The sequence below is a fragment of the Capra hircus genome, chromosome 24, assembly GCF_001704415.2.
Source record: "Capra hircus breed San Clemente chromosome 24, ASM170441v1, whole genome shotgun sequence".
In the NCBI taxonomy this organism is placed as follows: domain Eukaryota; kingdom Metazoa; phylum Chordata; class Mammalia; order Artiodactyla; family Bovidae; genus Capra; species Capra hircus.
The window spans coordinates 42,200,817-42,224,807 of NC_030831.1; the positions used below are offsets into that span (position 1 = coordinate 42,200,817).

General features: G+C 45.5%; 1 protein-coding gene across 1 annotated transcript in view; it reads left to right on the forward strand.

Moving 5' to 3' along the window:
- Positions 1-23,991, forward strand: part of RAB31 (RAB31, member RAS oncogene family) — an 81,103-nt gene that overhangs the window by 52,608 nt on the left and 4,504 nt on the right. The window contains exon 6 of the mRNA XM_018039605.1: positions 17,843-17,952. Within this exon, the coding sequence (XP_017895094.1) occupies positions 17,843-17,952 (110 nt within the window). The remainder of the gene's footprint in view (positions 1-17,842; positions 17,953-23,991) is intronic.

Here is a 23,991-nt window from a genome sequence, read left to right on the forward strand (position 1 = left end):
AACAGAGGTGCCTTTAGCTCTGGTATTTGGTTTGTTCCATTTTTGGTCTCTAGAAAGATCCTGGCCTGATGCTCTATCTGTTTCTAAATTGCCGTAGAAGGATTGCCCCACATCATGACATTTGTGGCCGAGGAAGAGGATGTGATTGGTACATGATTTACATGAATGTAAAACTCTGGAAGACAGTTGGGCAGTTTCTTTTAAAACCAAGCGTGAAATTATTGTGTGCTTAGCAATCTCACTCTTGGGGCATTTATCCCAGAAAAATGAAAATGTGGCTTCACAGAAAACCAGCACATGAGTGTTCACAGAAGCCTTGTCAGTGGCAGAATCAGTCCGGCTGTCCTTCAGTGGACACAGCAGGCGTGTCACACTGTGGAATACCACTCAGCAATGTAAAGAGACAGAACAGATGCAAGCCACCTGCACGAACCTGCAGGGAAATACAGCTGAGTGAGTAAAGCCAGTGCCAAGGGTTTCATGGTGTATGATTCTACTCGTATAATGTTTGGGGAGTGAAGCCATTTTTGAAACAGAGAGGGATTAGTGGTTATGGTCAGGATGATGCGGGGGGCGCCGGGGGAGGAAGGGCAGCATGGACATCCTTGTGATGCTAGAAATGTCACCTCTCTATACAGGGGGGACACACAAACCCACACGGTGATAAAACTGTGCAGAACTTAACTCACACAGAGGAGCACCAGTAAAACCAGGGGAGTATGAGATGGAGTGTGGGTGTCAGGAGTCTGGGTGATCTTATAGTTTTGCAAAAGGGTGCCATTTGGGAAAACAGGGCAACTTGTACAAGGACTCTTGGTATTATTTCTTGTAACTCTGTGTGAATCCACAGCTACTCCAGTAAAAATTTCAGTTCACAAAAACTGGATTTTGATTGAAAAAAATTAAGTAAATCTTAGGCACTGGTGTGTGTGTGGATATGTATATGTATATGTGCACATGCATGCATATTATGTATGTTGTATACGATGAACTAAAGCTTTGTAAACACACTGAGCCAAAGAATGAATTTAACCACGCCCTTTGCTCCCCCCCTCCACCGCCCCGCCACACACACACACATGCTGTCCAAAAGAACAACAGGAGAGCTATATAAAAACTCCCATTTAGGAAAACCTGGAGGGGGAAGCCTGGTGGACTGGTCCTTGCCCAAAGGATAAACTTTCTCCCTCTGGACAGAAATAGCCTGGTAAGTGATAGGCCTGTGAACCTAGCGGGCACCTGCTGTTGATTCCCGTCCATGGCAGTAGAGTCGAGTTCTTGGTCAGCCAGTCCAGCTGCTCCAGATTCCGCCTGCTGGTACGACTTTTCTGGGGCATTAGCCAAGTATCTACACTCGAGACCTTATTTAGAGCTTGACCTTCTTTTACTTTAATCCAAAGTACTTGGCTTCTTCTGTAATTGCCTGGTTTTCACTGGGGGTTAGAGAAGGAGCATGTGTAGATTTGGGGTGTGTGTGTGTGTGTGTGTGTGTGTGTGTGTGTGTGTGTGTGTGTAGGGGGAACCAGGCTCATCTAACAGACTTTGGTTGGTTGTGTAAGCCTCTTAATCCTTGTGCCGAGCTATGCCTGGCATAGTTTGAAAATGCCCTGGAATTGAAATGGGATTAACTCCCTGACTCGACTCAGCCCACTGGAGGCACTATGGGAAGTACAAGGAAAGAGAAGAAAGTGTCTCCTTAGAGCTCTTTCCTTTGTTTGGGGAGCCAAGGGGACCACAGGGTGGGAGAGCAAGAAGGTGCCTAGTGAGCAATAAAAACTGTATTAATAAAGTTCCACGTTCGGGTGCAAGGAGGACAAAGGGATTCGGGAACAGGAAAGCCCACAGTCACGGAGGTAATGGGGAAGGCTTGTGGATACCATGTGTCACACACTGGGCTGTTCAGGAGGAACCGGCTAGGAGGCGATTCCAGGAAGGGAAGACAGTGGACAGAGGCGTGCATGTGGGAGGGCCTTTGACAGGTCTGCGCTTGGGAATGGGGAGAAGATGGTGGGTGGTACGTGGACAGTCTGTAAACAGCTTACAAGTGTGTGGAGTGTTGGGGTTGATGTGCGTGGCCGGGGTGGCAATCCCCTGGGGTCCTGCCACCTGCTTGTGTCTCTCATACCCAGGGCTCCATCGTCCATCAATCATGACTCTGTCTTCTCCTGAGCCTCTGTGGCCTCAGCTTCTCAACGTAGAGCTTCGCGGTGTCACCAATAACTAAAGCCAGGGAGCTTACCTGGCAGCCTCAGGGCAGGCATGGGGGCCACTAAGGTTCCTGCAGTCTCCTGCGTAACAGCCAGACCGAGGGCCTGGGCTGACGCCTGGATGGTGCAGGCTCGGCCCCACTGTGCAGCTGCCCGAAACACACACCAGCCCCATCAGAAGTCACCAGGCACCAGTGGTTTCAAGTTTGGGGAGAAAGTCAAGGGCTTTAACAGATGAGAAATATATTTGGAAATATGTATTTTTGACTAAGAATACACAAATTGCTTTCACTCTTACATGTGACTTTAAAGCTTATTCTAGTCTTCACAGTGGGCCAAAAATGGTCTGAGTGTTTCTTTAAATTTATACAGACCAAATGATAGAACTTTAGATGTTGGGTGATAAAAATCCAATTTATTTCAAATATTGAAAAGCACAAAAGCCAGTGAATGTCAAAGACCACTACTGTACAAGATGTGGAAATATGCTGCAAGTTTTAAAACCCACCCAGGGAATTCCCTGGCAGTCCATTAGTTAAGACTAAATTTTCACTGCCCCGGGTTCAATCCCTGGTTGAGGAACTAAGATCCCGCAAGCCTTGAGGTGCAGTATAAACAAACAAGTAAAGGTCCGTCTAGTCAAGGCTATGGTTTTTCCAGTGGTCATGTATGGATGTAAGAGTTGGACTGTAAAGAAAGCTGAGTGCCAAAGCATTGATGCTTTTGAACTGTGGTGTTGGAGAAGACTCTTGAGAGTCCCTTGGACTGCAAGGAGATCCAACCAGTCCATCCTAAAGGAGATCAGTCCTGGGTGTTCATTGGAAGGACTGATGTTGAAGCTGAAACTCCAATACTTTGGCCACCTGATGCGAAGAGCTGACTCATTTGAAAAGACCCTGATGCTGGGAAAGATTGAGGGCAGGAAGAGAAGGGGACGACAGAGGATGAGATGGTTGGATGGCATCACCAACTCGATGGACATGGGTTTGGGTAAACTCCGGGAGTTGGTGATGGACAGGGAGGCCTGGCTTGCTGCGATTCATGGGGTCGCAAGGAGTTGGACACGACTGAGCGACTGAACTGAACTGAAATGAGTGAGTGAAATCAACTCACCCAGCATTTTCCTTACGTGAAATAAGGAGGTGTAGAGTCTGTCCTGTTACAGTGTGTGCTCTGAGCCCTGACATGCATGATTTTCTGTGCTGTGTCGGGGCCGAGCCTGCACCCCTCATCCAAGCAGGAGGAAGGAACTGATGCTTGTCCTCCCCAGACAATGATCTGGGACTGCTTTCCATTTCAGTTATAAAGTACTCTTAATGAAGAGACAGGAGGAGGGGGCGGCAGAGGAGGAGACGTTGGATGGCATCGCAGACTCAATGGACATGAGTTTGAACAAACTCCAGGAGATAGTGAAGGACATGGAAGCCTGGCGTGCTGCAGTCCCTGGGGTTGCAGAGTCCAACACGACGTAGAGAGTGAACAACAGCGGCAACTTAATGAAGAGTCTGTAAAACATTTACGTGTATCTTAAAGAATCATATGAATTTTAAAGAACAAAGTGAACAGCTCTGAACCTACGAGTGCGCCTCCCTCTCCAATCACAGCCCCTTCTCTCCCCACACAAGTCTCTGCTGCTGACTTCTGCGATAGCCATCGCTTTTTTCCTTTGTACTTTGCCACCTATGTTTGCCTTTCTAAACAATAGGCTCAGGCTTGCCTGCCTTTGAACTTTGCACAAATGAAATAACCTATGTGTCTTAGATGATGTCTTGTCTCTCACCCTGGGAGATTCCTGACGAAAGTTAACTGTACTTTGCCTGTTTCCAGCACACGGTTCTGTTTGAACTGAGTGTAACACAGCTTATCTCCCCATCCTGCAGTGGTGGGTATTTGCGTGATTTCTGCCTTGTTGTTACTATGAACAGTGCTTCTTGAATATTCTTGTGCGTCTCTTAGTGCCGAGTGTAAGCATTCCTCTAGGCTCAAGTGTGGGAGAGCCTAATTGCTGAGTCATGAGCTCAGTTTTACCGAGGTGACACCAGGGTTCTCCAAAGGGGATACAGGCTGTGCAGGAGACACCCAGTGCTTTCTGCTCTTCGTGCTGTAAGACGCCAGGGTGAGGAGAGAGAGCTGATAAGAATTTCAGTTTGCGCTTCCCCAGTTACCAGCCATTGGCCATTGAGATTTCTCCTTGTGTGGAGCCTGTTCAAGTCTTTGCCATTCATTTCTGTTGGGATGTTTACCTTAATCTTACTTTTCATAGCATGTGGTGGCTCAGTGGTAAAGAATCCACCCACCAATCAGAAGACAAGTGTTCCATTCATGGGTTGGGAAGATCCCCTGGAGAATGGAATGGCAACCCACTTCACTTTTCTTGTCTGGAGAATCCCATGGACAGAGGAGCCTGGGGGGCTACAGTCCATGGGGTCACAAAGAGTCGGACATGAGTGAGTGGCTGAACAACATTTATCTATCTATCTATCTGTTATCTATCTTTGATAGTATATGCTGAAATATCTTCTTCAAATTTATGTCTTATATTTTCACTGTCTTTATATTTTTACATCATCAGAAGTCTATAATTCCTACCTAAGAGAATTAATCAATTTTTTCCTTTATATCTTTTTTGGCATGGAGGGTGGAGGGAGGATGAGTCATTTAAGAAATCTTTCCACACCCCTAAGATCAAGAAGATATTGCCTGTGTTGATTAGCTTTGAAAAGCTTTGCAGTTTTGTTTTCCTGTCTGTCCTTAAGTCACTTGGCCTCGATTTTGTATACGCTGCCTAGGTTCTCCTAGGTAGACGTCCATGTGTCTCAGCACTGCTGGTTGTAAAGTCCGTTCTCTCCCCTCTGCAATCTCTCCAGCTCAGTCCTATGTCACGTGCCCTGGTGCACAGGTCTGTTTCTAGAGCTCTCGGTTCTGTTTCACCAGCCTGCTTAGTCATCGTCACACCTATACTCCTCTGATTTAATTATCACAGCCTTATCGTGAGTCTTGATAAACGGCCTTGGACCTCTGATATGGCCTGGAATCTCTGTAACCGATACTTGTTGGCCACAGAGAAGGTTTCCTGAGAGTGTATGGTGTGACTGTGGGTTTGTGTGTTCTGGTCTGCTGGAGATTAGGAGAAAGTTGGGGCCCAAATCTCCATGTGTGTATTGGGGAGTGTTTATTTTTATAGCTAATTTTAAACTTAGTAGTGTGTGTGTGTTCAGTTGTGTCTAACTATTTGCCACTCCCTGGACTGTATCTCTCCAGGCTCCCCTGTCCATGGAATTCTCCAGGCAAGAATACTGGAGTGGGTTGCGATTAACTTGTCTTCAGGGGATCTTCCTGATCCAAGGATCAAACTCTGGTCTGCCCGTTGCAGGAAGATTCTTTACCATCTGAGTCACCAGGGAAGCCTAAATAAACTTTATTTTAGAATAGTCTTATATTTATAGAAAAGTTGCAGAGTCAGCATGCAGTTCTTATACACCCCACATCTAGTTTTCCCTAGGTAAAAAAAATCTTTGTTCATGTGTGACTGCACTGGATCTTCCTGGCTGCGTGCGGACTTTCTCTTGTTGTAGAGAGCAGGGGTTACTCTCTAGGTGTGGTGCAAGGGCTTCTAAAAGCAGTGGCTTCTCTTGCTGCAGATCACAGGCTCGGTGGTTGTGGCACAGGGGCTTAGTTGCCCCACAACATGTGGGATCTTCCCAGACCAGGGCTCAAACCAGTGTCCCCTGCATTGGTGGGTGGATTCTTATCCACTGTGCCACCAGGAAAGCCCCGTTGCCCCTACTTTTAACATCTTACAATGATTACTGTGGTATATTTGTCCCAACTGAGCAACCTATCAGTTCAGTTCAGTCGCTCAGTCGTGTCCGATTCTGTGACCCCATGGACCACAGCACGCCAGGCCTCCCTGTCCATCACCAACTCCCGGAGTTTACCCAAACTCATGTCCATTGAGTTGGTAATGCCATCCAACCATCTCATCCTCTGTCATCCCCTTCTCCTCCTGCCTTCAATCTTTCCCAGCATCAGAGTCTTTTCAAATGAGTCAGTTCTTTGCATCAAGTGGCCAAAGTATTGGAGTTTCAGCTTCAACATCAGTCCTTCCAATGAACACCCAGGACTGATCTCCTTTAGGATGGACTGGTTGGATCTCCTTGCAGTCCAAGGGACTCTCAAGAGTCTTCTCCAACACCACAGTTCAAAAGCATCAATTCTTCGGCGCTCAGCTTTCTTTATAGTCCAACTCTCACATCCATACATGACTATCAGAAAAACCGTAGGCTTGACTAGATGGACCTTTGTTGGCAAAGTAATGCCTCTGCTTTTTAATATGCTATCTAGATTGGTCATAACTTTCCTTCCAAGGAGCAAGGGTCTTTTAATTTCATGGCTGCAGTCACCATCTGCAGTGATTTTGGAGCCCCCAAAAATAAAGTCTGTTTATTTTTTACTGTTTCCACTGTTCCCCCATCTATTTGCCATGAAGTGATGGGACTGTATGCCGTGATCTTTGTTTTCTGAATGTTGAGCTTTAAGCCAACTTTTTCACTCTCCTCTTTCACTTTCATCAAGAGGCTCTTTAGTACTTCTTCACTTTCTGCCATAAAGGTGGTGTCATCTGCATATCTGGGGTTATTGATATTTCTCCTGGCAATCTTGATTCCACCTTGTGCTTCCTCCAGCCCAGCATTTCTCATGATGTACTCTGCATATAAGTTAAATAAGCAGGGTGACAATATACAGCCTTGACGTACTCCTTTCCCTGTTTGGAACCAGTCTGTTGTTCCATGTCCAGTTATAAGTGTTGCTTCTCGACCTGCATACAGGTTTCTCAACAGGCAGGTCAGGTGGTCTGGTATTCCCATCTCTTTCAGAATTTTCCACGCTTTAGTGTGATCCATGCAGTCAAAGGCTTTGGCATAGTCAATAAAGCAGAAATAGGTGTTTTTCTGGAACTCTCTTGCTTTTCCCATGATCCAGCGGATGTTGGCCATTTGATCTCTGGTTCCTCTGCCTTTTCTAAAACCAGCTTGAACATCAGGAAGTTCACGGTTCACATATTGCTGAAGCCTGGCTTGGAGAATTTTGAGCATTACTTTACTAGCATGTGAGATGAGTGCAATTGTGCAGTAGTTTGAGCATTCTTTGGCATTGCCTTTCTTTGGGATTGGAATGAAAACTGATCTTTTCCAGTCCTGTGGCCACTGCTGAGTTTTCCAAATGTGCTGGCATATTGAGTGCAGCACTTTCACAGCATCATCTTTCAGGATTTGAAACAGCTCAACTGGAATTCCATTGCCTCTACTTGCTTTGTTCATAGTGATGCTTTCTAAGGCCCACTTGACTTCACATTCCAGGATGTCTGGCTCTAGGTGAGTGATCACGCCATCGTGATTATCTGGGTCATGTCTTTTTTGTACAGTTCTTCCTTGTATTCTTGCCACCTCTTCTTAATATCTTCTGTTTCTGTTGGGTCCATACCGTGTCTGTCCTTTATTGAGCCCATCTTAGTGTGAAATCTTCCCTTGGTATTTCTACTTTTCTTGAAGAGATCTCTAGTCTTTCCCATTCTGTTGTTTTCCTCTATTTCTTTGCACTGATTACTGAGGAAGGCTTTCTTATCTCTCCTTGCTATTCTTTGGAACTCTGCATTCAGATGCTTATATCTTTCCTTTTCGCTTCGCTTCTTTTCACACCTATATTCCTTAGTTATTGATTCTTCATTTCTGGTACTTTTATTAACTTTATTGATTGTATTGATACTTTATTATTAACTAAAGTCCGTACGTCACTGAAATTTCACTCCTTCCCCCTCATATCCCTTTTTTATTCTGGGATCCCATCCAGAACACTGTATCACATCCAGTTGCCAGGGCTCTGTAGGATCTTCGGGCTGGGACAGGTTCCCAGACTTCCTTTGTTTTTGATGACCTTGACAGTTCTTAGTGCTGGTCAGGTAGTTTGGAGACTGTCTCTCCTTTGGGGCCTGTCTGCTGTGTTTCTCGTGATTGGACCGGGGGCAGGCGTGTGTTTAGGGGAAGAAGACCACAGAAGTAAAGTGCTCTTTTCGTGACTTTATTACCAGTTAAGCAAGGGTTTGTGTTATCAACATGATAACATCCCTGGTGAGGTGGACCTTGACCTCCTGGCCAAGATGGTGGCTGTGAAGTTACCCTCCCCCACTCTTTGGAAGGCGGTCCCTGGGCACAGCCCACACTTGAGGGGCAGTGATTGTGCCCCGCTTCCTTGAGGGAGGAGTCCCAATATAAGTTATTTGTAATTCTTCTGCAGGTGAAATTCGTCTTCCCTCCCTGATTTTTGTATTTAGTTATTTATCTGTATCAGTATAGACTCATAGATATTTATAAGTTTAAGTTATAGTGCAATATTATGTTACTTAACTTGTTGCTCAGGCTTCCTTGGTGGTGCAGAGGTTAAAGTGTCTGCCTGCAATGTGGGAGACCTGGGTTCGATCCCTGGGTCGGGAAGATCCCCTGGAGAAGGAAATGGCAACTCACTCCAGTATCTTGCCTGGAGAATCCCATGGATGGAGGAGCTTGGTGGGCTACAGTCCATGGGTCGCAAAGAGTCAGACACGACTGAAGGACTTCACTTTCACTTATTGCTCAAATTGCTCCAACTTTGGCCACTGGGAGCCCTTTCTGTTGCTTCTGTGTTCCTTTAACAAATTCTCGTAATTTTGGTTCTTTAGCACTTCCTTACTTTTTGGCACAAGGAGATGTTCCAGACTCATCTTGTATGTTTCAGGATATAGCTCTAGACTCAGCCATTTCTCCAAGCAGCTCTTGTTGCTTCTACTGGAAAAGGGTATTTAAAAACCAAGATCTGGGATGACTGTGCTCAATGCTCCTGGAATGTTGTTGAGTCTAGGTAAACAGAGCCAGGAAATATGTGTATGGATGCTAACGTGAATATATACTCACATGTATCTATAATTATTTCTATAATCATTCATTTGTATCTATCTTAAGATAAACATAAGTTTATACTGATGCCTCTGACTCTAATCCAAAACCACAGTACTCTTTCTAACCTTCTTTAGGAGGTGAGGGAGAGATTTTTTAAAAGTCAGCAACTAACACACAAGTAAGCAGAGAGATAAGCTTTTGTTCCTGGAGATTTTCTTAGAATATACTAGTCTTTCGTCTTTACATATTGCCCAGACCTTTCAAAGTTGAAAATGTAACTTCTGTGAATTATAGCCGTGTCGGTGGTTACTCTTAAGTGGCAGGATATTTACTTAAGTACTGTGCACTTAGATAGTGGCCTGAGTCATCACTGTCAACCTGAGCTGAATGCTTACTGTGTGCCAGAGACTGTTATGAGTAGTTTATCTTAATCTTCACAGCCCTGCCTGTGAGAGTTACCGTCATTCTCCCAACCTACCAATAAGGAAACAGAGATGCAGATTGAGGAACTTACCCGGGTCCTGTGGCTGAGAAGGTGTGTGGCCCAGCTTCAAACCCTGGTATCTGTCCCAGACATCACTTTGCCAACTAAGGTCTGTCTAGTCAAAGCTATGGTTTTTTCAGCAGCCATGTACGGATGTGCGAGTTGTACCATGAAGAAGACTGAGCACCGAAGAACTGATGCTTTTGAACTGTGATGTTGGAGAACTGGATGTTGGAGTCCCTTGGATTGCAAGGAGATCAAACCAGTTAATCCAGTCCCTTGGATTGCAAGGAGATCAATCCTAAAGGAAATCCACCCTCAATATTGATTAGAAGGACTGATGCTGAAACTGAAGCTCCAATACTCTGGCCACTTGATGGGAAGAACGAACTCACTGAAAAAGACCCTGATGCTGGAAGACTGAGGGCAGGAGGAGAAGGGGGTGACAGGATGAGATGGTTGGATGGCATCATCAACTTAATGGACACGAGTCTGAGCAAACTCTGGGAGACAGTAAAGGACAGGGAGGCCTGGTGTGTGCAGTCCATGGGGTCGCGAAGAGCTGGACATGACTTAGCGGTTGGACAACAACAGCATCTGTCCCAGAGCCGATGTTCACGTTTTGCTCACCTCTTAAGAAGTAAGAGTAGGGTCCAGGAGAAACAGTGATTTCTGAATTACCGAGAGAAAATAAACGGTAACCGATTTGATAGAGAATTTCAAGCTAATGATCTTTTCCAGTGGTTTCTCTGGCCCCTTGGGACTAACCTATGTTTCTGTCTGGAGAAGGTGTGTTAGGAGGCTAGGAGGCGGAGGAAACGGCCAGGCCTCCCCCTTGAGACCCTGTGTTTTCTGCTCAGTCCTCATTCAATTCAAATTGTGTCATTTCCGTGAGAAAACAGGCCATCTAAATCTGTGGCAGGAACCTGACACTGCTTGTTTGAACTTGACACCAGGAATGTGGCCCGGTGGATAGCATTTACAGACACATAGTAACAAGCAGGCTTGGCCCCCTGGGAGCAGAAATCCTTCCCAGGGTACACATGCCAAGTGCTTTAACTGTAAGTGCTTAGAGTCATTAAAAAGAGTTATTGTCCAATCAGATATTTATTGCAAAGGTAGTAATTCTTTTTTTTTTTTTTAAGTTCATTTAAGTTTTAGTTCCACCTTACAGATAAGCCAATCTGAGAATCTGAAAGTACTGCCATGTTGAACAGAGATTTTGCGGCTTCACCTGTTGCTAAAATGGTTGCCTTTCTGGGTGTGACACAAATATCTTGGATATTTAGATAAAGTACGAGCTGGCAGGAGCATAGTAAGCCTTGATTATTCATTTCAGTGGTTGCTCCAGGAAGCTGGGGAGACCGAGACCACTTCAGTGCACAGCCTTTGCAAACAGCCTGCAACCTGCCTCTGCTGGGTCTTGATGGGATGTTGAGATTTCCATTGCTTTTGGCTAGAATGCCTTAAACACGTAGGAGGTTTTGGCAAAAAGTAATGCCAGCAGACAGTCAACAGCCTTTCCCACTCACGGTGCCGTGCTGTGTCCTCATGGCCAGCTGAGTCGGTGGTATAAGCTTGACCTTGGAAGGGGGCTATGGTTGAAGGAGAGAGTAAACTTACAGGGCAGATATTTTTCAGTGAAATGGTAGCTGTCTTATCCCAGGTGGTTGGCAGAATATCAAATGCTTGCTCAGGGCTGGAATGGTATTTTAGAAATATAATGTCCACACTAGAACACACCAGAACCACTAGCTCTTTATAATAGCTCAAGAGGCCATTATTCTTCTATCACTTGTAAAATGGTGTCTGATAAATGTATACTTTATTATGTCCTGGGTATACAGTCATCATCTTAATATAGACATGCAAACTCTGGACTTCATAGTGTGGGATTATGAATTGCATAGATTGAAAAAATATCAAACTCAGTATCTTATAGTCTACCTTCTACGAGAGTTGTTCTCAAGCTATCAAAAGTGTAAGAAGATATTCAGAAGTTGCTACAATGCCCATTTCTGAGATGAGCCCACTAAACATGTGTTCAGTAGGTCTGGACACAGGGGTCTTCATTTCTAATAAGCCCCAAATTATCATGGGATTGGAGGTCTGTGGAACACACCTAACCCTGACGCCCTTCAGGATGCCCAGTGGCATCCTCTGAAGACATCTAGAGAAGCTTCGTGACTATCGTCATGAGACAGGAGAAGAGCAGGAACCTTGGATGTCTGTCACTTCACTTCTTTGTTTTTAGCATCAAAGTGTTTTGTTTTTTGACATACGTGTTTACTCTTCTGGGAGAATGGAGACTTTTGTGCACTTCTCTAAGATACCTGAAAACGTCTTAGAAGATGTGGTTGGGTTGTTCTGCAGTTACCCACGAACTCTTTGGAATCACATGTGACCCTGCCTGCGGAGTTTGAGCCTTCCTCTCTCTCCACACACTAACACTGCAGATAGTAATCATTTCATCTTGACCAGTCTGATGTGTGAATAATTTAATCCTCATTTTCATGTACATTTCTTTCATTGCAAGCAGGATTAGGAAAACTAAGATTATCTACTGAAGAACTATCCTTCACTTATATACAATAAATAATCAATTAGGAAATCAAGTTGAAGTGAAAACCCTCTTTAAATAGCAGTGTAAATCTGAGTAATAGACTTTTTTCCTGTGTGTATCATTTTTAAAATTTGAAATATTGTTAATTCCTAGAAATAAATTTAGAAAGAATTGAGCTAGACCTATATAGATAAATGTTACAATTCTAGGTAGGATAAGAAAGCTGCTTTTTCCTTGGATAGGAAAACTGAGTAGTATTGTAGATACATCAGTTTGTTCTAAATTAAATCATGAATTCACTGAGATTCCAGGTAAATTGCCTCAAATAATTTAAAGTAACATTTTTAGAAAGGGTTTTACAAAGTGATCCTAAAATTCACCTAGAAAGATAAACAGGCAAAAATAGTATTGGAAGGACTGATCTCAGCATATATTAAAATATAGTTTAATGATTGAGTAATGAAACAGTATAGCATGTCACGGACAGAAAAATCAATGAGCAGACCACAGAATCTAAGACATAGGGTGAAATATGTAGGGATATTTAGTATATGATAAAGAACCTGACTTTCACTTTTCACTTTCATGCACTGGAGAAGGAAATGGCAACCCACTCCAGTGTTCTTGCCTGGAGAATCCCAGGGACGGGGGAGCCTGGTGGGCTGCCGTCTATGGGGTCGCACAGAGTTGGACACGACTGAAGCGACTTAGCAGCAGCAGCAGCAGCAAAGGTGATATTTAAATAAGTGCAAAAAGGGGGTAAGTTAAGTACGTGGTTTGGGGATAATTAGGAAAAAATGAGAGAAAATAAATTCAAAATGGATCAAGGATTTAAGTGCAAAGTAACAAAACCATAAAAGTTAGAGAAAGCAGCTGAATCTTTAAAAATAACCTTGGAATGAACTATTTAATAATGATACAAAACTCAGAAGACATAGAAGAAAATGATCAGTAAGTCTGATTATATAAAAACTTCTGTATGGCAAAAATACTATAGACAACATCTAAATACAAATGGTAAGTTGAAAGAAATGCAGAAAAATATATTACAAAAGGCTAGGTTCCTTAATATGCAAAGAGCACTTACAAATAAGAAAAATCCAAACAATCCAAACCAAAGTGTGCAAAGAACAAGCACGAGAATTTCATAGCGCAGGAAGTATCTGTGGCTTATAAAATGTTGTGTTCCATCTCTGAATAAAAGTTACTCTGAATTAATGTCAGATTTTCCTCATGGAGAAAGAACTTTATGATGTAATTTTACTCTTGGAGTGATTTATGAAAGTTAGTGTATCCAGTATTTTGGCCACCTGATGGGAAAAACTGACTCACTGGAAAAGACCCTGATGCTGGGAAAGATTGAGGGCAGCAGGAGAAGGGGACAAAAGAGGATAAGATGATTGGATGGCTTCACCGATTCAATGGACATGAGTTTGAGCAGGCTCCAGGAGTTAGTGATGCACAGTGAGGCCTGGCATGCTGCAGTCCACAGGTTCGAAAAGAGTTGGACACGACTGAGCGACTGAACAACACCAACAAGTGTATTTAATGCTGTAGCCTGGGTTCCCTGTTCTTCTGTGGAGTAGTGACGCCTTGCCTGGGAGCCTTTCTGGGTGATTAAACAAGGGGCATGAGTCAGATAAACCTCCTCGGGCTCGGAGGTACTTTGAGCCTTCTGTTTGCCTGTTTCCTCCACTTGATTCATTTCCTCAATCTTAGGATGTTTGCTAAGAAAGTGGTACCATCTCTGTAAAGATTTATTCTGGAAACTTTGGTCTATCTTATCTATGTGCCAGGTACTGTTTTGAGCGCTTTATGATATCAACTTATATTTAAAACGGAGAAGTGTTCATGCCATCTGGCAGCAAAGGGCGCTGAGACCTGAGTGAGGGAGACGTGAAGAGGCTGGCCGCTGAAGGAGAAAATCTTACTCCTGCGAGCAGCAGGCTGGGCTGCCTTTGTGACGTGAGTGCTGTTCACACATTGTGAACGAGAGTTCAAGGCCAGAGCATTGCACTTCTGCACAGGAGGCCCATGGAGGTCACCGCTCCCTGCTGTCAGGAATGGCACCCGAGGGCGGAGTGCTGGTCTGCCTCGGCCTGTGGACTGGACTCCCCTCCTCACGGGCGGGGTCCCTGGAGTGCCTTCTTGGGGTCCCTTCCCCCCTCTCCCCCTGCCATCTGTGAAGGAGGCTCGCGGGGAATTAAATAGCCCGAGACTGGAATGAGTCAGCTGTTGCGTTGCCGGGTTACACCCGCCAATAACAAAACAAGGACCCTCGTTGGGCAGCCCGGCCTGTGGAGAAGTCTGCAGCCACAGGAATGTGGGTTCCCGCCCTCCTCCCCCGTGGGGAGCCTCCCAGAACCCATGGCCTCTGCCTGGATGGGGGTGCGTGGACCTCCCTGCAATGTGACTTCTGAAGACTGTTGGAGCTTGGGGCTGGGGGAGATGCGTGTGTTTTTCAGCCCTAAGTCTCCCTCCTGGCTGGGTGAATCTTCACCCCCTCCCTGTCCACACTCCCCATACTTCCCCTGAAGTCTGCTTGGGCCCTCTACCTGAGTTCTCCTCTCTGCTGAAGGCCACTCGCGGTGACGGTCACCCTGCCATTCAGCAGGTGCTGACTGATTGCCTCATAGGTGCCTGGCCCTGTTAGGATTCCTGTGTGTGTTCTCTGTCACTCAGTCAGACATGACTCCATGGACTGTAGCCTGCCAGGCTCCTCTGGCCATGGGATTCTCCAGGCAAGAATACTGGAGTGTGTTGCCATTCCCTTCTCCATGGAATCTTCCTGACCCTGGGATTGAACCTGGGTCTCCTGCATTGCAGGGCGATTTCTTATCTGAGCCACCAGGGAAGCCTCCCCAAAACAAACCATGGTCCTGATCGCAAGAATCCACAGCCCGTTCAGGTGACAAGTCTCACCAGGGCTCTGGGCTCTCAAGGAGAGGGTGCTGCGCTGCACTCTCTAGGAGGCCTCGTGTGGACAGTCGTCAGGGGGATGCGGAGGGGTGGACGAGAGCAGGGGCCCAGAGACAGACATGAGCTCCGGAAGCACCCAGAATGGCTGTCGCCTGGACATGAACAGGGAGGTCTAAGGCAGGAAGCCTCTAACTCCTGCTGAGGTGCTGGGTTTTACAGGTTAGACGACATGGAGGAATTCTGTTCACAGGAACATTTGGTGAATTTGTGTGTTGATCCCCTCGGTGGGCCTGGGGGTGATGACTGCAAGAGCTGGAGGACCAGTCAGAGGCACCTACGGGAACCTGGTTGAGGCACAGCATTTCTGGAAGTCCTGCCTTCCTGGATGTAACTTCATGTTGAAAGTCTAAAAGTACTCTTTCCCATCAAAGTCAACCTGCTGTGTGCTTAATTAAGCCTTGGCTTGGGTGGACTTGCTTCAATTTACCTATTGAAAGCCTAACAAAGCACCCAGCCTGTGGCAGACACTCGGTAAATATTTGTTGAAAAAACTGAAGGAAAGTTATGGATGCCATGGTCTTCTGTGAGGGTGATCACAGAAGGCCTGTCTCCGAGGTGCCCTCCTGCCCCCTCCCCGGGTTGTGCGTGACCTCTGACTGCTTCCCAAGGCCACCGGTTGGTCACATATCTGCTGGAGGCCCGGGGCAGCACACGCTCACCTTCCCAGGGTCTCCTTTCAGATTGTAGCTGCACTGTTTGTCCCCAAAACAGTTCTCGCACACCCATTGGGTGTCCTGCAGTCCAGCTCATTTCTGATGCTAATCTCAGTTCACTGACGAGGGAGAGGGACATCCCTGGCCCCCCAGGCTGCTAGGGCAGGAACCTATTCTTCAGAACAAGCTACACTTGGCTCCTGCCCCCAGCCTGCCTGCACCATGCTGCTCTCTGGGGATATTTCTTTGTCTGTAAAGACCGAAGGAACAGCCTCAGGAATTGGGTGGTTGGATGGGAGCCGTGTAAGCAGAACCTGCTGGGCTGGCCCTGCCTCCGCCCGAGTACCGTGTCACCTTGGCAGGTCATCTGTTTAACGAGACCTGTTTCTAAACCTGGGGGAAATTGGTGGACACGCTTGTCCTCTCTCCACTTTGCAGGGCCCAGCGTTGTCAGCTGTGACAGCATCTGCCCTTCTTGAAGGCTTCCTGTCTTCCTCAGGGTGGGTGATTTGGATTTTGTCATGAGTGACTTTGTTCTTACCGTAATCCTGGTAGATGGTATTCTATTCCTCTTGGTCCCCGGAGAAGGACACACTGAAGCCTGAACTGACCTTCCCTCCCTTGAGGGGAGGGTTCTCCGCAGTTTCCACGGTGGCCAGAGGAGCTCCCCCGCAACACCTGTGAGCACACACTGTCGTCTCTGCTCCATCTTAGGGCAGGGAGGAGCCCCATCCTTTGAGCTTTGATTTGATAAAGACCTCCAGGAAAAAAAAGAAAAAAAAAAAGTACAGTAACTTGCCAAACTGAACCTAGAATAAAAGCCCTCTTCTGGGATATTTCATCTGTAAAATTCATCGCCACCAGAAAGACTGAAGACTTTTATTTATTCATTTAAAAAAATAACTGAGAGGCCTGGGGGCTTATCTGTCAGAAACGAGGAAGAGGGTAGATTCAAAAGGGTCATTTTGCCTGGGGTATCCTTGATAAGAATGATAAGGCAAGTTTAGAGTCCAGCTGACTTGGCTCAGGTGTCCACGTGGCAGTGGGTCCCACACCACGTGAGGGGTGAGGGCGTGCCCCACCTGGGGGGGCCTTTGTCAGGCTCTGGTCCATGTTCTCGCTGCCCTTGGTGGCTATACTTCAGTGGCCACCTCTATGGCACCTGCCCGGGTTCCGTGGATCAAACGCTCGGCTCTCTACCCTCTACTCCTGCTTACTTGTTATCTCCGTGTTGCAGACATTATAATAGTGTGGCTTAGTGTGTCCATAGGTGTGTGTTTCTTTGCTCTCAGGTGTATGTTCCATAAGGCAGGGACTGCCTACAAGAAAGGGCTGGCATACAACTGTTCCCTCTAAATATTGGTTGAATCAATGAATAAACTTCCGGAGAGTAGGAGCTGTGTCTTTTTTAATCTTTCAGTCTGCTGCAGTATCTTCACCTGAGAAAGTACATCAATAAATGTTTTTTTAGATTATTCATCTGAACTGAGTTCATGTCCTAAACCTTTGCAGTAACAGCCTTTTAAAGGACAAAGTTCAAATACACCGTTGGAACTGTAAATGTGTTCATTGCCAGTCTTCCAGATCACGTCATGTATTTTCTCTGATTTGTGAAAGGCAATATACAAAAAGTGTTAGAAAAGCACATATGCGAGTGTGTGCACATGTGCAATTTTTAAAAAACATTGAGTCATTATTATGGGAAAAAAATTTGGAACCAATCCTAACTAACTCAGAAAGCTGGCCTCACTTGTAATGCTTTTCCTACTGTTCTGGAATTCTCTCCTTTGGTGGGACCAGGGACAGTAGCTTATACGCACATGTCCTGTCTCCATGGATGCCAGAGACTGGGTTTCAAGCTTGAAAAAGCTTCACCCACATTTCTAATACTTACTGGGTGACTGAGTTGTTATTCTGCAGGCCCACGAGGGAGCTATTTGCACGTGAGCTGTTTCTTTGCTCTGCAGGGTTATTTATTCTGTACAGACGGGCATTCACCTCTGCTGGTCTGCCCTCTTTTCCAGGGAAGTGCCCTTGAAGGATGCCAAGGAGTATGCGGAGTCCATTGGTGCTGTCGTGGTTGAGACGAGTGCAAAGAACGCAATTAATATCGAAGAGCTCTTTCAAGGAATCAGTAAGTATCTGGTTTGTGTTTTCAGCATAGTTTTCATCTTTATGCTTCTGGGGCTCAGAGGATAAAAGCCATGGAGCTCTGGAGCAGAGTGTTTCTTCTGAGTTAATTTATCTGGTGCCACATACACTAAACTCTGCAGCCTTGCCCAGGTTCCTACAGACCCACACGACCCCTCGCTGTTCTCTGTCTCCAAGAGTCTGTGCTTTCACCTGTCCAGTCTGTTTCACGACTCAGAATGAAGTAACTCCGTTGCGAAATAAAACTTATTTTACTTACAGAATTACATATTCTATAGCATTTTATGTTTGTATGTTGAGGGGAGGAAAAAAAAAGAGTGAGAAAGATATGGAAAACCAGAGTGACCCATGAAGCTGAATGACTCTGGGCAAAGGAGACAAGAGAAGCTTGTAGTCATTTTTTGTGTCTGGTGATCATCAACAAGAAACAGTGCCTCCCTCCTACGAGACCTGTGGGTCAAGAGTCGACGTGAAAAGGTTTTCCTCATTTCTGATCTTTTTTTTTAATTAGAGTATAGTTGATTTACAATGTCATGTTAGTTTCAGGTGTACAGCAGAGTCATTCAGTTATACATGTGTGTGTGTGTCTATATGTGTATTATATATATGTACGTATTCTTTTTTAGATTGTTTTCCCTTATAGGCTATTACAAGATATTGAGTAGAGTTCCCTGGGCTATACAGTAGGTCCTTGTTGTTTATCTACGTTATATACAGTCGTGTGTATTTGTCACCCTGTTCCTGTGCAGCTCCCCTTATTTTCCAGAGCTGTCTCCCAGCATCAATGCAGCTCTGTGTACCTGAAATTCACCCTGGGTTTTCTTCAAGAGCTAGGAGACCTCCCAAGGTTTATGCAAAGTCATGTTTTCAATTAAAAATGACGTTAAGACTTCACAGAAGAAAACAAGCCTAAATCCAAGCATTAGTCTCTTAATTCGAAAGATATTCCTTTGCACGGCTCAGCCAGTATAAATCTCTTCATGCATATGAAGTCTTTTTTCTTTTCCCTTCCATGTGGCATGTGGGATTTTAGCTTCTCAACTAGGAATTGAAACTGCCCCTCCCCCACCCCCACCACAGTCCCCCCACAGAGTCTTAACCACTGGGCTGCTAGGAAAGTCCCTTTCTTTTTTTTTTTTTCTTTTTTTATATGAGGTCTTTATGGCTCAAAGTGATGGGGACTTTGCATAAGGAATTCCTGAGAGCCTGGTGGTCTACTTCATTTAGGAAAAACAAATGTTTTGCTTATGAGGTACTTAGTCGCTCAATCGTGTCTGACTCTTTGTGACCCTTTGGACTGTAGCCCTCCAGGCTCCTCTGTCCATGGGATTTTCCAGGCGTTTTTCTTATACTGGGTAATTACGTCTGAAATAAATAATTGCTTCAATGTTTACTAGCTCATTAATGCCCTGTTTAATCTTATGAAGTCGTCTCGGTTATCGTCCCTGCTTTACATGAGGACATTGAGGTGTGGAGAGGTTTGCAACTTACTCTCGGTCACAGGGGGTCAGTCCTGGGAGCAGGACTCCAGAACCCATGATCTGAGCCTCCAGTCTGCCCACTTCTTATTGCAGATGGCAGCTTCTGGTGAAAAACAGGAAATGACTCAACTGCCCAAAACTTGGGAAATGATTTTTTAATAATCCTGGAACACCAGTATAAACTAGTGATTAAAAACAAGGATGTAAATCTGTCTTTACTGACATAAAAAGATAAATTGTTGTGTGTGAAACAGAAATTACAGAACACTTTGTATAATATCCTGATTTTATAAAATGTGAACCATAGACTACATTCCCTGGTGGCTCAGACTGTAAATAATCCACCTGCAATGAGGGAGACTTGGGTTCAATCCCTGAGTTGGGAAGATCCCCTGGAGGAGGGCATGGTAACCCATTCTAGTATTCTTGCCTGGAGAATCCTCATGGACAGAGGACCCTGGAGGGCTGCAGTCCGTGGGGTTGAAAAGAGTCAGACATGACTGAGACTAAGCACGTAGACTATGTAATTGTAAATATATTCTTTTGGGCAAAGAGTCAAAGGGAACACACATCTTAAAATGTTAACAGTGGTTGTTTCATGGTGGTGAGATTGCAGGGGACTTAAGAAAAAGACTTTGTTATGGAAAAATGTAAACATATACACCAGTAAACTGAAGAATGTAATGAACATCAGGTATGGTCATCACTTGGTGCCCTTGGAGGATTGCTTCCGGGACCACTGACACCAAATCCGAAGATGCTCAATCCCTTGTATTAAAGGGCATTGTATTTGTGTGTATAAGCTACGCACATCCTCCCATATACTTTAAATCATCTCTAGATTGCAAATAATACCTAAGACCATAACAATGCTATGCAGTTATAAATACAGTGTAAATGCTATTCAAATAGTTGCCAGTGTGGCAAACTCAAGTTTTGCTTTTTGGAACTTTCTGGAATTTTTTTTTTTTGAATATTTTCAGTCTGAGGTAAGTTGGATCCAAGGATACAGAACCTGCAGATATATAGGGCAGACCATACTCATAACCAAGCTGCCTTCATCCCTACCCCACACTTCCCCCAGCCTGCCCTTCCCCCCACACCTGTATTATTTTGAAGGCAATCCAGAACATCATTTCATCTGTAAATATTTTCAGTATGTAACTTTTTTTTTTACAAAGCAATTACATGGTGGCATTCATTGTCATAATGCTATTATCATTATTAATGACATTGAACATGTGATGTTCAAATTTTCAGCAACTTATAATTATCAGAAATGATTTGTTTGCATTTAACAGTATGTTTGGGTCAGGATGCAAATAAGCTCCATGTGTAGTGATAAAATTAGCTGGTGTGCCTTTTAAGCCTCTCCTTCACAGTAGGTTCCCTCCATGCAGTTTCTTTATTCAAGCAATTAGGTCATTTGTCCTGATCCAGGTTTGTTGTTCAGTTGCTAAGTTGTGTCTGACTCCTTGTGACCCCATGAATTGCAGCACACCAGACTTCTCTGCCCTCCCCTGTCTCCGGAAGTTTGCTCAGACTCATGTCCATTGAGTTGGTGATGCCATCCAACTACCTCATCCTCTGTGGCCCCCTTTTCCTGCCCTCAGTCTTTACCAGCATCAAGGTCTTTTCCAAAGAGTCAACTCTTCACATCAGGTGGCCAAAGTACTGGAGCTTCAGCTTCAGCATCAGTCCTTCCAATGAATATTCAGGACTGATTTCCTTGAGGACTGACTGGTTTGATCTCCTTGCTGTCCAAGGGACACTGAAGAGTCTCCCATGGCATTCCGTAGCATGAGTAAAAATTTGTTAATCCATTCACCTACACATTTGGGTGGTTGTCAGGTTTTAGTGATTACAGGCAAGGCTGTGATGAGATTTCACGCACAAGTTTCTGTGTGGATAAACACCTAGAAGGGGTGTGGCTGGCTCCTCTCATAGGCAATAGTCCATATTCGAAGGGTGCCAAAGTGGTTTTAGCATTTTTCATTCCCACACCTAATGCCGCAGAGCTCCAGTAGCTCCAGCTCCTTGCCAGCAGGTGGGACGATCAGTTGTTAAATTTCAACCATTCGGATGGGACTGTGATGGTCTCTCCTTGTGGTTTTGACATCCATCTCCTGATGACCGACAGTGTTGAGTGCCTGTTCGTATGCTTATTCACAGTCCTTGTGTCTCCTCTGGTGAAGTGTCTGATCAACTTTTGCCCATTTTGTATTGATTTGCTGTTTTTTTGAAGGATTTATCTGTTTTGGCTGTGCAGGGTCTTTGTTGCTTAGTGTGGGCTTTTCTCGAGCTCCAGCGTTGGGGAGCTGCTTTTCGTTTCGGCGCTCTGGCGTCCCATGGCGCTGGTTCCTCTTGCTGTGGAGCACTGGCTTCCGCAGTTGCAGCACGTGGGCTTCAGTAGTCTCGGCTTGTGGGATTAGTTGGTCTGCAGCTTGTGGGCTCTTCCTGGACCAGGGCTCGGACCTGTGTCCCCCTGTGTCTGCTGGCGGGTTCTTAACCACTGGACCACCAGGGAAGTCCCCTGAGTTGTTTTCTTATTTCTTCACTTAATGATCAGCAGTGGCTCATCAGTTGTAAAAAATGGTCCCCACGCATTACAGGTGTTAGAGGACATTGGGGATGAGGGGGAGGAGTGGATGAGAACTCTCTGAACTTCATGCCTGATTTTTTTGTAAACCTAAAACTGGCCCTCCCCGTAAATATAGTCTACTAATTTTTTTAAAAAGGGAAATGGTGCCTTTGAATAGCAAGGAAGCCTAATGATTTTAAAGGAACGTAAGCCCCTCCACGTTGAAGATCTTTGGTGTTTTGAATTCAAGGTCAATGGTGATCTCGCCCCTTTCTTCCTTCTTTGCTGGGGCACCACCATTCCCATGGCTCCTGGACTTGAACTTCAGTTTTCCTCCTCCCTCTCTCATCCTCCCACCTCCGATCAGTTGTCACATCTGCCAGGTATCTTCCTGCAGTCCTCCTTCCCTCCCTATTTTCTGCTTCTCTCCATGGCACTCTCATTATCCCCGACCAGGATTTCCTGCCAGCATCCTGGCTGAATCCACTTCCTGAATCCTACTCTATGGTAATCCTGCGCAGAGCATTAGTGCCTTCCTAGGTCTAGACGGTCATGTTCCAGGTTATCTCGCAGTCCCAATGTTGTCTTCTTGATGGCAGCAAAAGGAGAGTTCAGAGGATGACCTCAGGTGTCACAAGTGTGGCACCAGCCCCATTCTGTATTCCTGGGGCAGGGCCACCTGATCGTGAGCTCTGCAGTGGGTCAGAGAGGACCCACTCCGCCCCAAATAGAGAGACTGGGAGATCGTGATTAAGAGCAAATGCTGCCGAGTCATAGTAGACACAGTTAGTTTGTTAGTGTGTTAGTCACTCAATCACGTCCGACTCTTTGTGACCCCATGGACTGTAGCCCACCAGGCTCCTCTGTCCATGGGATTCTCCAAGCAAGAATATACTGGAGTGGGTTACCATTCCCTTCTCCAGGGGATCTTCCTGACTCAGGGATTGAACCCGGGTCTGCTGATTCTTTCTTGCAGGCAGATTCTTTACCATCTGAGCCACCAGGGAAGCAGGTAAGCGTAGTCAGTCTACTTCTCTGGATAATTCAGAAAATCAGAATTGAGAAATGGAAGTGACAGGCAGGTCCCAGCCCCTCTACCACCCATCCAACCAAAGCGGAGCCTGGTAGATCCTGGGGCCGGGGTGAGAGAGGGAAGTACCCAGACAGCAGCTTGGCAAGGAAGAAGATGCCAGGCCTGTGCAGGAAGCGGCTGGTCCCCAGGACAGCTGCCGCTGAGTGTGCTATTTTATTTTTGTGTGTGAAAGCGTCACAGGCCCAGTCCAGAGCCACCACAATTTACAGTTTATAGGCTTGGAATTAGTTTTCTCCCATAACTTTGTGTTCTTGAGGAATCATTTACAAAACCTGCTTTTTCTCGGGGCTGTCAACTTTCAGGAAGACAGAACTCAAAAAAAAAAAACAAAAAACTTTTAACTTTTCCTGAGCAGAATCTTGCACAATCCAAACCTTATTAAAATAAACACCCGGCTGTGGGATTTATCCTCCAGAGGACCTGTTTGGAGACTGTTCTCAGAGGACATTTAGTAACAGCACAGACATGCTCGGGTGCCCAGAGCCTTTTCAGATGTGTGTGTGTGTTTGCCCTATTCTGTGCCCATGTAATTAATACTGATTCAACAGTGTTCGAAGGTGATCACCTTGGTACCGAATGCTATGGCATTCTCTGGAACTCTTCTTTTGTGTAAGTATGTTTAAGCTTTCAGTAAGTTCCAGGTAACTCAGACCACAGGATCTGAGTTCTTGGTGTGTTTCCACAGTGCTGGTGGCTTCCCGCTCTTTTTAAGGGGCTTGCCTCATTGTTGTTGTTCAGTTGCTAAGTCAAGTCTGACTCTTTCCAACCCCATAGACTGCAGCACACCAGGCTTCCCTTCCTTCACTATCTTCTGGAGTTTCCTCAGACTCATGTCCATTGAATTGGTAATGCCATCCAACCATCTCA